We start from the raw sequence: 14,735 nt of genomic DNA, 5'->3' as shown, positions 1-14,735 counted from the left end.
TGTAGTCTTGATATTATTTTAATTAGTCATACTAGCCTTCAGTTATTTTTCATCCATCCTCACTACCTGTGGATTATTAAGGTCCATATTATTGTATGTGTCTAAAATAAAGCAGCATTCTTTCTCCATTGAATAATTTCTTCCAAGGTTGAAATTGAAATAGATTGAAAAGGAATTTCCACAGAGTAATTTCTTCTCAACTTCAATTGAGGAATTAGCAGTGAAAACTTGAGGCTATTCTGCATTGGAATAGCTTATGCAATTGGAGTGTCCGTAAAAAAGCTTTTATCTAAATTGCTTGATATACATCCAATATGAAATTGAACAAGCCCTGGGCGTTTTGATTTCTTTATAAGCTGTCTTAATTCATTGGAAGCCTTCACTACAGGTGGTCACAAATTAGAATTATTCTAATACTATTGGCATAGACATAAACGCAGTTTAATGAAGCCTCCAACGTCAGACTGCCATGGGAATACAACTCTATAGTAGTTGATTTTCTTAACGTTCTTAGTTAGTAATTTCAACGTAGTTATTGTCAAGAGATTAATTGGTCGTCATCTTCATGCTAATATTGTCAATTTTTGCTTTCTATTAAATAAGTTGCTCACGACTAGACTAGCTACAGTTCCAGACATTACTTTAACGACTGGATAAGCATCAGCATTTTATTCATTCAGTCTTTTCTAGGCCTCTTCTGACATTTCTTCAACTTTTTTACAAGATACGGCGTTAAAATTTGTCAGCAACGGTCCTTCAATTTCTTTCTTTCCACTACCGGGTATTTCTCCAATTCTTCAATTTCCTTTTTGTCCGATGATTAAAGATTTAATTCAGTCGTTTTAATTCCGTGTATAAGAATTTGTCATCGTACACTAACTGTTGCTTAACATTGATACCCTTACGATGAAACTAATTTATTGGATAGCAACAGCATTAAATCACAATGTTCACTTCAACATTTCATTCTGCTATGATCTATCTTGTAATCAACAATATCTAGATTAGAGCTGTAGTGATCGATAGTAAATAAACGCGAGTTACAGTTTAGTTTTTCTCAGCTAAGCGATAACAAAATTTAATTCTCTTTTTGCAGAATATTTTCAACTATTGCCTACTCATCATTGGTCGAAATTTTACGAGTATTTAGAAAGCACCGGCATTAAATTTTAATTTATCAAGCATTCAATGCGATCGCTATATAAGCCGAAATTGCAACGATAAATGATAAAGAATCAGCCTTGAAATAGAACTTTACCTACTAGCATCTTTAGTTGCTACGATCCGTCATCTAAATTAATTATTACAACTATAGAAAATACGAAAACCTCAGCATTGAAATCAATATTTTTAAAGAATCTCTTACAATTGCTACAGTTTAGCGCGTGAAAGGTTGAATTTATGTAGTTCTAACTACTATCGAAGATATTATAATTAATAAATTAATATTGAATTAATTCAGTACTGTATAAAGAATCAGCATCAATCTCAACTAGCACTAGCAAACTATTTTGAAACATAAAAATAATAGTTATTCCAGCTTGACTAAAGGACAGTAAAGTACTTATTCAACTCGATGCGTTATCTGCTATCCATTAAGTTGACTTAAGCCCATTATAAATTGGAAAGTAGCTAAATTTAAAGAAAGCTTTTCGCCTTGAAAAATCAAACATTATGGGTAAGGACAGCAAAAAAGTAGACAGTGAAGTAATAGATTATTCACTACAAGGCTCTACGGCTTGCGATCGCTACATTTATATTTCGCAAACGCATTGCAAGCAGTACAAGTTTGAAGAAGCCTTGAAATATTGTGAAATATCTTACCAGATTGCGTCAAAGCTAGGCGATAAAATTAAAATTGCTGATTGCTGCGATCATCGAGGACATATTAATCGTATGATGGGGAAATATCAATTGGCTATGGAAAATTATCAACAATCATTTCAACTCCATCAATCAGTTCATGAAGAAGATAACGTAGCTATAACACACTGCTATAATAATATTGGCAGTATTTGTTGCTTACAAGGTCGATATCATGATGCTTTAGTAAATCATGAGAAAGCGTTAGAAATCCAATCTCAAGCCTTACAGGATCAATCTGAGTGCAGTTTTGATATGGCTAAAACTTATCGCGCCATCGGATTAGTTTATTACCATCAAGGCAAAAATCAAGACGCAATCTTGATGCATCAACAATCTTCGGCTATTTTTAGTCGTTTATTTGGAGAAGAAAATTTATATCTGGCCAGTTCTTATCATAATATTGGATTAATCAACCAATTGCAGGGTAAATTAGATGATGCACTAAGCACTCAGCAGAAAGCGTTGAATATCGATCTTTCCATTACCGGCCAGCGGAGTTTACTGGTTGCTGATTCCTATCATCATATTGCTACAACTTATCAACTTCAGGGAAAGTATGAACAAGCCGAAATTATGATTCAGAAATCGTTAAATATACAACAAGAAATTCTTGGCCATCAAAGTCTAGATGTTGCTCAATCTCATCATATTTTAGCTGATATTTATATCCATGGTGGTCGATATGATGAGGCTTTAGCTCTAATTGATCAAAGTTTAAACACATATAGGGTCATCATTGGTGAGACATGTTACGCTGTTGCTCAATGTTATAACAGTATTGGCTGGTTAAAATATCTACAAGGTCATTATGATCAAGCTATCGAACTCTATCAAAAATGTATCCAAATTCTGGATAAAATGACAGATGGACCTTGCATACACAATTTACAATTTTATAATAATATGGCACTTGTTTATCGATCTCAAGGAAAATATGATGAAGCATTCAAAATTCTCCAGCAACAACTGGATGATCAATTAAAATTTTTAGATAAAAACAGCATCCATGTTGCAGCTATTAACAATAATATTGCATTAATTTATCAAGCACAAGGACAATATAGCAAAGCCTTGTCTACTCATCGTCGTTCACTTAAAATTAAGTTAAAATTACTTGGTAATGACAATTTATTAGTCGCTGCATCTTACAATAATATTGGATTAATCTATTACTTACAATGTAAACATATGGATGCCTTGTCTATATTTCGTGATTGCTTGAAAATTCGACTTAAATTATTAGGTGAAGATAGTTTAGATGTTGCTGATACCTATTATAATATGGCATTAGTCTATCGGATATTTGCAAAATATGATGAGGCTATGGATAAGTTGCAAAAAGCTCTTGCCATTAGACAAAAACGGCAAACTGAGGGAGGAATCGATTTAGTCGTTGCTATCATCTACAGTGCTATTGCGTTAATCCATTATTTACAAGACAATTATAACCAAGCGTTAGAATATTATCAAAAATCAATGGATATACAAGATAATCGCAAGATTGATATTAATCAATTGGATGTTGCTGGCTTGTACAATAATATGGGATTAGTTTATTACAAGCAAAAGCAATATGATGATGCCTTATCCATGTATCAAAAATCGATCGATATTTATTTGCAATCTCTTGGATCCAATAATCTTCACTTGGCTTCAATTTATAATAATATTGGATTAATTCATTCAGCAAAGTTACAACACGATGAAGCATTAGATCAGTATCAAGAATCGTTGAAAGTAAGAGAACAAATTTTAGATGAGGACCATTTAGATATAGCTCAATGTTACTACAACATTGGTTTAAGTTATTATTCATTAGGTCGTCTTAATCGAGCAATCACAATACTTCAGAAATGTTTAAAAATTCGCCAAAACCGTTTAGGCAATTGCCATCAACAATTATCCGAAAGTTATCATAGTTTGGGTTTAGTTTATCGATCCCTTGGCCAATATGATGAAGCTATTCAAAGCTTAGAAAAAGGATTAAATATGCAATTAAAATTGAAGGGAAAAAATGATATCAGCCTTGCTACATTCTACAATAACTTGGCTTTAGTATATCGATTACAAGAAGATTATCATCACTGCTTAACTATGCATCGTCAATCCTTAAATATAAAATTGGAAAAATATAATGAAAATCATCTCGATGTAGCGGATTCTTATAATAATATTGGTGTAGTGTATCTGTATCAAGAAACATATGATCTCGCAATATCCATGTTTGAAAAATGTTTACGTATTCAGTTGCAATTATTAGAGGAGATTAATATTGAAGTTGCAACCACTTATAACAATCTTGCTACTGCATATCAACTACAAAACAAATATGAGATTGCTTTATTAACGTATCAAAAATCCTTGAAAATCAGGTTGGAAGTAGTAGGAAATAACAGTGCTATTTTATTACAATCTTATAATAATATCGCTTATGTCTATAATCAACAAGGTCAATATAGTCAAGCTGTAGAAATGTATCAGCAAGCTCTCAGTATTCAAATTCATCATTATGGTGAGAATAATACGAATTGTGCTGAGCTTTATTTCAATCTAGCATCAATCTATCAAGTGCAGAAGTGTTATGATGATGCCTTGTCTATGTATGATAAATCAATTCAAATTCGACTACACTGTGCTGCAGAAAATGACTCTGCACTTTTAGATGCTTACTTGAATATAATATCAATATATCAAATACAACATCAATATCACCAAGCTGTAGTAGCATATCAAAAATATTCAAAAATTTTATCTAATTTAAGTAGAAAGAATCATGCTGATGTCATTGATTGCCATGATAATATTGGATGGTTGTGTTATCGAATGGGTAAATACGATGATGCTTTATTAAATTATAAATTAGCGTTGGAAATTCGACAGTCGATATTATCTGATGGGAATCATTTAGAAATAGCTCAATCGTATAACAATATAGGATTAGTTTATCGATTGCAAGGTCAATATGAAGATGCGCTTACTATGCATCATCAGTGCTTAAAAATTCAACTAAAATTACTGGATAAAGATGACACGAATCTTGTCCAATCTTACGATAATCTTGGAGCAATTTATGAGTTGCAAAATAACCATGAATCTGCAAAGACTATGTATGACAAGTCCGTTAAATTGCGAAATGGAAGGTTGGATAATTGCCAAACTAAAACGAATGCTATTTCGAAGGAGAAGGATTCTGTTTTAGATTTTAATACTAAGTTAAACTTGAATATCTCTGAGCCTACAACATCTCCTTCTATCACAATCGATCGACCTTCTCCAGCACATCATAAAAGTTTTAACAAGCATCGCCATACAAACAAGATTATCAACAGTAAATCTTAATGAACAGTGTTTTCAAGTTTCCAAGGAATAATGCGCATTGAGCTAGTATAACATCTTATGATGAAGATTCTATCCGAATTATTCAATAGAGGCAGTATAGTCATTTTTATTTTATGTTTTAATTTGAATTTATTGTACAATGATATCGCCTATTTTTCGATATAGCTATTATAGTGCATTTGAAACTATTTTATTCGTGGAAATGATAAGACAGTAGATAATACAGTAGAACGAGGGCTTCTATTTTTATTATGATATTTGCAAAATAAAGTCAAGATATTTTAAGTTGCATATGTTAAACAACCTTTTTAGTATCATCGGTGTGATATATTTTAAAAGTGATGGCGCACTTTTTGTGTTTATCTTTTGAAGTTTTTCTAGCCGACTTGTGAATTAAGGCAGCCATAGTCAATAGTGTACTGTATACTTGTATTAGGATATAAACACCCTTCTCGTAGCCTATACCCGTATTTCATTTAGACATGCTTTTTCAGATATCCCTGATAGTCAATAGCAAGCTGTATTGAATATTGACGGAACTAAGCAATTGATTAAAGGGAAATGCTTGCTTGATACTCACAAAGTTGCGCATATATTTTATATATGTTATACTGATAATGTCAAGTATGGCAAGCATTATTTCTTATACTTCTTACAAGTTTTATTTCGTCTTCTAAACTGAACCCAGGGTACGTTTAATAGAAGAAGTTATCATATCATTATATTTTAGTAATTTAATATGTAGGAATATCGCTGTCTCGATTCGATATGATCGAATGCAGTAGGGAAATAAAAATGAAATTGTATTACATTTATAGCATCCATGAATGTTAAGGAGATTATTTGTCATATTCGCAAAAATGAAGATTTTCCTAAAGCAAGAGGTTATTAATATGTAGGAATATCGCAGTCTCAATTCGATATGATCGAATGCAGTAGGGAAATAAAAATGAAATTGTATTACATTTATAGCATCCATGAATGTTAAGGAGATTATTTTGTCACATCCGCAAAAATGAAGATTTTCCTAAGGCAAGGGGTTATTAATATGTTGCTAGGTCACATTTAGTTAATGATAAAGTAGCTGAAAGTAGCCCAGAAACATTGTGAGAAACTTCTTGCTCCAAAATGGTCGTTGGACAGTGAACTATGCGTATTAACCTTTATTCTGCGGACTACTAAGTTACTGTACATCGCAAAGAAAAAGTTCATCACGTTTGACGGGTGCTGTTCTAGAATTTGCTGATTGTACGCAGTGCAATCTACGCTGAAATACTGGTCTTGAATAGGCACATTTCGTCATGTAACCGCTGCTATAAAATCATAAACATTTGGTATGGCGGTTGTAGTTATAGCTATACGAATAATTCTATATCTACAGTAAGAACTCATTGCCATGGCCGCGATCAGCTTGATTTACCAGGCGGTTTTAATTCAATCTGATTTTACACGTATGACGAAAATAATTATCACTCTGACGGAGGGGCCAATCCCTGTAGCTCGAAATCTCTTTTGGGATAGAATAATTTGGCGATTTATCAATAATTAAGTGATTATTTTAGGTGTATAAGCAATACTGAGCGATTGTCTATAGCGTTACCACATGCCTCTAAACTGCAATAATTCTTTTAATTTCAGTACAGATGATAGCAGGATACATTGTGGCATATTCGCAATATGAGACAGTGCAATTTTTTTACTGTTGCGTTGGAGAAGGTAACGATGTCTCACCGCATGCAGTTGAGAATACTACCGAATGCAGATCAGTTCTACTGTATAAATCAGCTCCATTTTGAATCCCTTATTTTGCGATAAAATGATAGCTACACCGATCTATCGACAATTGGGACGGTCAATCGCCGTAGTTTAATTGATAGCTCTTGGCATCGCTCAGTCCTTGACTTTTTGGGCCAAAATGATATTATCCATGTAAACTCCTTTTTAGTGTACAGTACTGTAATTAATTTAATTTGTTAAGAAACGACTAGTACACCGATTGCTTGATTATACTGAATTTTATATTATATTTGTATATAGAATCTCTCTCTTTCTATACGAGGTAACTAGAATGTTATCAACGGAAGCTCATTTTAACCTTGATTAAGAAACGACTATCACTCCGTCTCATAAACTTGCAATTGTGCCTAGTCTAGTTGAACGCCCTGTTGTGACTTGTGGGCCAAAGGAAGCTCCATTTTTTAATTGATGAGGAACAACAGTCACTTTGACTTTTAATTGTACGCCGTCTAGCTGGATGTCTTCTTATGGGCAAACGGTAAATTACAAATGAAAATTCCTTGTACTTTATGAGCAAAGACTGCCACTCCGATCCATAGACATTCAATCATACATAGTCTCGTTGAAGGTCCTCTAATGGCTGATTGTAATGTTGTAAATAGAAGCTAGGTTGGAGGGGTATCTAAATAATAGAAAGGCGTCGGTGAATGTCTGCAGTACTCCATGAGCAGTACAGACGCAAAAGGTGATGAAGTAGAGTTTGAATAGACAGATATGTAGGATACAGTGCGATGCAAACAAGTGATTGATTGATTCATTGAAGTGCCCACCTGCAGCAATGCTGGAATACGTGAGGATTACCAGACAGGGCAGTTAGGGCGGGATTACTGCAAAAAGAAGAAAGATATAAAATGCGAGAGAAGACAGACAACACGTAGTAGCGAGAGCACATGCTGCGACTATTCAACAACACTAAGTCAATTAACGACTTTTCTTTATGATTGCGCACTCTGTAGGATGATTGAGATCACCATCGGCATGAATTCTTTCTATTTTACAGTACTACCGATGTGGTTGAATGGGTTGGAGCAGCCACTCCTCAATAATTGTCATCCGGTTTATACATTGTACATTAGCACATGCTTTGCAAAAAATATTCTGTCTCCATGGCATGCTACCACCAAGGACTACTCACTTTTTCTTTTGAGTAGTCCATGTTATCACGACCAGGTTGATAGGACCAGGTCAGGTGGTAAGCTGTGGGCAAAGGGATCAACATAAGCATCATCGTCTACTTTTAGGATGGTATCACAAAAGAGCTTTGGTGATCGACCCTAAAGTAAACTGTCTACTCTTCAGGTTCCCTGGCTAACTGCGGAGATCTTGACTAAAGGAAAACCAACTTATTGCTATACTGTACTATAAAAATCGAGTCCAACGATAGACTTATGAAGGAGCATCCGTAACCGATGGATTGTGTGTTTGCGCAGTTTGTTATTGCAAAGATTGTTGTACACGTTGTGCAATTTTGGACACTTTAGTAGACTTGTAGAATGCAGTTGTCTGCGCCATGTCTGATGCAGTCCTGTAGCACCAGACCAGACCATTTTCTGTTTTTGTAAATCCTTGACCAGACCAGAGGCTTTTGAAGAAGAAAAAGGTAATTGGCTGACTTGCAAGTCAGCCAATTCTGTGGTCCGTACAAAATCATGTGTTGTAAAATAGTAGCAAAGTACTTGCTCAATGACAACCCTGCAAGAAAAGACTATGGTCGCAGAACATAAGCCGATTACGACAGTACAGTATGCCTACAAGATAGAATCATGTGTTGTAAAATAGTAGCAAAGTACTTGCTCAAATGACAACCCTGCAAGAAAAGACTATGGTCGCAGAACATAAGCCGATTACGACAGTACAGTATGCCTACAAGATAAAATCATGTGTTGTAAAATAGTAGCAGAGTACTTGCTCAAATGACAACCCTGCAAGAAAAGACTATGGTCGCAGAACATAAGCCGATTACGACAGTACAGTATGCCTACAAGATAGAATCATGTGTTGTAAAATAGTAGCAAAGTACTTGCTCAAATGACAACCCTGCAAGAAAAGACTATGGTCGCAGAACAGAAGCCGATTACGACAGTACTGTACAGTATGCCTATCAGCTAATGGAAAATGGACGGTCAAGAGATGAGTTAGCCGAGGTAAAAAATAAAGTCAACCCGATATTGTTGGCAGAAGTGACTACTTCGTAGCAGGGATAACGAAACTATTGCCTTTCCAGTAGTTTATCTGGCCATTTTGCAGCGGTCAGCTAGCCTACAGTAGGTTAGCCATTTGGAGCTGCATTCTACATCACTGGAGAGTGTCGCATGTTCGACTTTCAATGGATGATTTAGTCGAGTTATCCAGTGCAGTACTGCAACGTACAAAAGTCATTGGCTCACGTTTGCTCCATTCAGTAGAGTCCAGTACGGGCGTAAAAGAGTCCATACAGTGTACTATAAGAATGCTCGTTTACAGTGTACAGTGCACAGTGTATTCACCGACACAGTACACTGTACACTGTACTGTACATTACAGTACTGTACGGTACCGTCTGTACTGCTCTGGAAGACTATACTGTACAGTACAGTACTGTACAATAGTGTATATTGGTCCGTTGTACTGTACTCATCCTGTACAGCAGTACAGGTTAATCAAGGTAATGGTTGTACTGTACTGTACGCCATACAGATTCTGTGATTCTTTTTAGTCGTCGACGTACAGTACTCAGTACTGTACTGTACTGTACTGTACAGTATTCAAAGTGCCTACAGTGTACAGTGTAAAGTGTAGCGTACTGTGCAGCGTCCAGTGTACTGTACTGTACAGTACAGAGGTCCAGACTACAGTGTACTGTACTGTAGTCTCGACGCGGCCTGTCCAAGCCAAAGCACTAGACTGCAGGCTGATCGCAACCACTGAACCAGTGCTGCTGTCGCCATCTTGCCACTTTTTCAATTTCTTCTTTCTCTTGGTGAATATGCTGCGAACCATTCTCTTTTTTGGCGCTGGTGGTATATGGGTAGCTTGCTTTAGCAATGGATTAAGACATCATCGTCTATTTCGAAGTAACTATCGATGCGTTCAATTGTAGGAGATTGATTTGCTATCATCATACAGTATATACAGTAGTACAGTGTGCACAGTCGACATGGTCACTGCAGTCCGGGTAGCCAGTGGTCAATGCTTACGATAAAATCAATTGGATATCATCATATTCAATAGCCGCTATCGTTGATGGCATCAATACATTATCCTAGGCCTCCAGTAACTTCTATTAATGCATGCTTGATTTATTTTTAGAGCCACAAACGCATGTCCTTTATACATTGATTGGACTGGCTATTGGCTATCAAGTTCATAAATATGAAGAAAATACCACCGCACGATATGAGAGAATGATGCGAATGAAACCTTATGTAACCAGACTGGTGCAAGACATTTCTGATAAAGGTATTCAAAGTCACTATAACCTACCGCTCAACTTGGGCTTATTTTCAATACGCCTTTCACTGCATAATCGTATTAGGATTAGAATGAGTGTATAGTGGTGGTGCACTACTGGTGATCTAGTAGGCCATTCGTTGGACAGTACTTTTGTAATCCATTTCTTCTTCGGTTGACATACGTTCACGTTGCTACCAGTAGAATCAACACCACAACGTACCTATTGCTACAATCTCCTATCGTAGTAGTTTACAATTATTCTATTTCAAACTGCAATCGCAAAATAGTGCAACGCAAAATACTGCAATCTTACTATTTGTAAGGCATTGCACTAACTACAAACTAGTGATGGTTGTACACTAGCTTCAACCAGAACAACTCCCAGTAAAATCTCGATTTTCAAAATAGGGATAGGTAATTGGATGCATTCCCCAACCAGAATACTTTCATTAGGCGATCTATTCCAAGTAACATGGTATACTTTACGAATGGAATTGCTTTTACAATACCCTGATAGTGAATCAATACACGATGTCAATTAGTATTATGCATATAGCCTCATGCATGTACTTCATATTCAGCTTATGCTTTGTTTATCTTTATTTCAAACACAGCTACTAGACAATTTTCAAAGGGCTATCATACAGTACTCTGCTAGCTATAATTACCAATGCAGTGGTGACAACAGATATCAACTGATCATGCCATCTTTTTCTCTTTCTATTCCATTAGGCCAAGAAAATTAATCATTATCCTATATCCAAGCTCTGAATGCAGTCAACAATGGTATAGTGTACAGTAGTGATTGCAATTTGAAAAGATAAAATTATAAAAATGGATACATGTACGTACTGTACGTGCATGGCGATGCTCAGCTTGCTTTTATAAAATGTATATTCTATAATATTTAACCAGTATACGTTGATAACTACAATTTGTAATCCATTTTGTATTCCAAAGTCAAACACAATAAATCTTGCTGTTTTTATCATTGTAAATCATTCCTTTGATTAAGAAGAGAATGAATGTACTCATCATTTTTTGCATACAATCGCCCTATACATGAGATAGTACCGACAAATGGTTCCTTTTTATCATTTTATACACAATATACAAGTATCTGTAAATTGCAAATTGAAATAGATACCAATTTGTTAGCGTCGAGGTAGGTTGCGTGGTAATCATCAGTCGGAAATTACTCTTTGGTACAGGTCGAGATTGAAAAACTAATCAACTTCCTAATCTTAATAAGCTATGATAACTTGAGTGTATAATTAGTACATGGTACTTGTAAATTGTAATGTTTTTCACTCTCAAATTGACGCTTTGGAGCTGAATTAGCCCTTGATCGCATTGGGATAGAACATTGTGGACATAGCTGTAATCCGTTTTCATTACATTGACCGCATTTCAGTTCAGCAATTCGATTAAAAGAGGAACTTCTATTCCGTCGACTACCATGGCACGAGTGGCATGGTACAAAACGGTAATCATAACATGATGCACAATTAATTTCCGTTGCACCTTGTCTCTACAAACGTATAAAACATCCAATAGTTAGTTAATAATTGAAACTATTTAATAAGCCATGAAAAGATAATAACTATAAAGTGGACGATAGGAAATAAAATATCGACAAGGTATTGAAACAATTTTCTGAATTATAAATGATTCATGAATGGAAATGAACTACTCAAGGTTGGGTAATTGCTGTAGTCTATGAATCGCTTACCTCAAAATTGGTCGTTAGTTCGCGCAATTTTCCAGATTCATTCAACGATTCAACAGCACTTGCCCCCTTATATATTTTCGTGGATGAGGATTAAAACAATTAGCTATTTGCTTACTAAAATCGGCTGTATTCATCCAATGTACAAAGAGGATAAGATACTAGTTTCATATTCATAAATTGTTAACCGATTTTCAATATAAAAATTTGTCTTATAAAGTGAACGAACCTACCGTACTTTCATTTTAAAATTCTTAAATTATTATCATATACGTATTATCCTTTAACATTAGTCAATAGCTAACTTACCCCTACGTAGAGGCCACCAACAAAAGTTTGAGGAAGTTTAATTTTAACGGTACCAATTCGCTCATATAATTCTTTTAAATACAACGGATGAATACTAACATCTTTCTCGATAAATTTCAGGCATAACGTTTGAAGAATACTTCGAACTAATTGACAGTCTTGTGCAGTTTCCCGTATAATACCGATCGATGTAGTATAGATAACTAGTTCATTTTTATCATCTATAGAGTTATTCTTCTACATTGCCCACCGAAAAAAAAATGATAGCAAATATAAAGCATACAGTACATAAAGAGCTCGTTAACGATGACAATCTTCTTGTAAATAAATTGATTACGTGATAATACTACTGTACATGTTGTAATACATATTTTTACCTGATGGGTAATTGAAATGGATAAAAATTGGTTAACTAGTTGACGAACTTTAGGTAGTTCTGATGAATCGATTTCTTGAGTACTCATAACGCCATGTAAGAACGCTTATGCGAAAATGATACTGACGACAGATGTACACTTAGCGGCACTTATATTCTACTACTTTCGACTGTTCCCAATAGTTCAAGAGTCGTTTGATCAATATTAAATTACTTGAAATCAACTGGAAATAGACTATAGAAACTTAGGTGTGGCTCTCACTGTAATATTGTAAAAACAATAACTGTTCTATTTCAATCGAAATAATAATGCCAAATAATGATCTTGTAAGAATGAATGAACAATTATCATAATATTGCCAATAGACAGGCGATAGAGACTATGTAATGATAACAATGTACCCACACATTGATTTCGGTTTTTTTATTTTATACATTTGAGTTTACCACTAACAGAGAATATGCCAGTTATAAATCGACATCAAGAAGCTATCGTGAGAATATATTGAACAAAACGTTACGATATCGGCCCTAATTTATTTTTCGGTTAGCTATTCAATCAAGCGTATACTGTATTGTAAAGGCTGTTTATGATGAAGAACTAATGTTGGTACATGTGTACAATAATAGTAAACCAAATAAGTTATTTGCGATTGTTCTAATGACTTTATTATCCAACCTATTATACCACATATTAAAAAATAACAAGCAATATTTTATTCTAGTATATCATTCATGACGAAAGTTCTTATACAGGATTGTCATAGTGCACGCAATAGCCATACGTATACGCATCTTACAATAACTTGATGTCCATATTTTAAACACCTATAGTGTAAGGAATGCTATTTAATATTTCGAACTAAAAGCAAATACTTGATCCATGGCTGAGAAAATTATCGTAATAGAGTATACAAAAGCTATATAAGCGACAGCATGAAAAATAAAAAATCGACAACTTGAAATATTTGACCGGCGTATATTTTACACGCAATTATTTGGATTTAACACAATTCGTAACAAAGACTTTGGCATCATTGATTCCCGAAGATGTAACAAAATAGGGAAAGTCTTCCATTAAATCTATTACATTCTACTCCTATATTTATAGATTTGCATTAAGGCAAAACCAACAATTTAAAAGTTCATACCGGAAGGCAATGCATGACAAAAATAAGTGCGCGAAAATTAGTCAATAAAAAGAAATCTCACATCGACAGTTTAATAGTAGTTTGTAAAGTCAATTTAGTTTATTGGTCTACAGGCAATTTAAATTAGTTTACATCACAGTGATTTCAAAAACTATTGCAATTTATCTAAACTGTTACTTCTCAGTACAGCAGTACCTAGATTGTGCGGTTTAAATTTAAAACATGTTTTTTTCTGCGACTTTTTTAATTTATGATTAGGGACTACTTCAAGATCAATTTGGGGGTAAATTGGAGGTAGTAAGTACTAGCTATTAGGTTAGATTTGGTTCCAGGTTTAAATTAAAGTTAAGTATATTAGCGGAGGATATCACGTACATCAGCAGAGTAATCAAGTATTGAGATGTTGAGAAGTGTGAGACATTAATTGCAGTATCTTTTACAGTACAGCACAGTAGCTTTGACGAGGGCAGTTGAAAGACTTTTGTGTATTTAAGGTTAATTTCGATGTCGTCGACTTACAGTGTTATACTGAACTTCTTAAAGAATATCTTGGAATATCTTCTTTCTTCACGAACGCACTGAATTTATTCTTATACATCCGAATCAGCAGCATTCGATGCTTCGAATAGTAATGTAGATTAAGAATTAATACTGAGAGTAAATCAATATTATTCTTCAAAATGCCTGTAACAGTTAAAAGTCGAAATAGATAAAACAGAAACAATCTTTGTAGTGT

At 34.6% G+C, this 14,735-nt stretch overlaps 2 protein-coding genes across 2 annotated transcripts; one reads left to right on the top strand and one right to left on the bottom strand.

Moving 5' to 3' along the window:
• Window positions 1–1,674: 1,674 nt before the first annotated feature.
• On the top strand, window positions 1,675–5,205 carry TRIADDRAFT_56656 (uncharacterized protein; the record flags this gene model as incomplete). Its single annotated transcript, XM_002112944.1, has 1 exon — window positions 1,675–5,205. The coding sequence occupies one exon, from the start codon at window positions 1,675–1,677 to the stop codon at window positions 5,203–5,205; it is 3,531 nt and encodes a 1,176-aa protein (XP_002112980.1).
• A 6,481-nt stretch (window positions 5,206–11,686) lies between these two features.
• TRIADDRAFT_56655 (uncharacterized protein) lies at window positions 11,687–12,936 on the bottom strand (the record flags this gene model as incomplete). The annotated part of the gene is made up of 4 exons (XM_002112498.1): window positions 11,687–11,965; window positions 12,167–12,232; window positions 12,473–12,709; window positions 12,850–12,936. The coding sequence occupies 4 exons, from the start codon at window positions 12,934–12,936 to the stop codon at window positions 11,687–11,689; spliced, it is 669 nt and encodes a 222-aa protein (XP_002112534.1).
• Between the last annotated feature and the right edge of the window lie 1,799 nt (window positions 12,937–14,735).

This window comes from Trichoplax adhaerens, genomic scaffold (genome assembly GCF_000150275.1).
Source record: "Trichoplax adhaerens TRIADscaffold_5 genomic scaffold, whole genome shotgun sequence".
In the NCBI taxonomy this organism is placed as follows: domain Eukaryota; kingdom Metazoa; phylum Placozoa; class Uniplacotomia; order Trichoplacea; family Trichoplacidae; genus Trichoplax; species Trichoplax adhaerens.
This window is presented reverse-complemented; position numbering and strand designations above follow the sequence as displayed.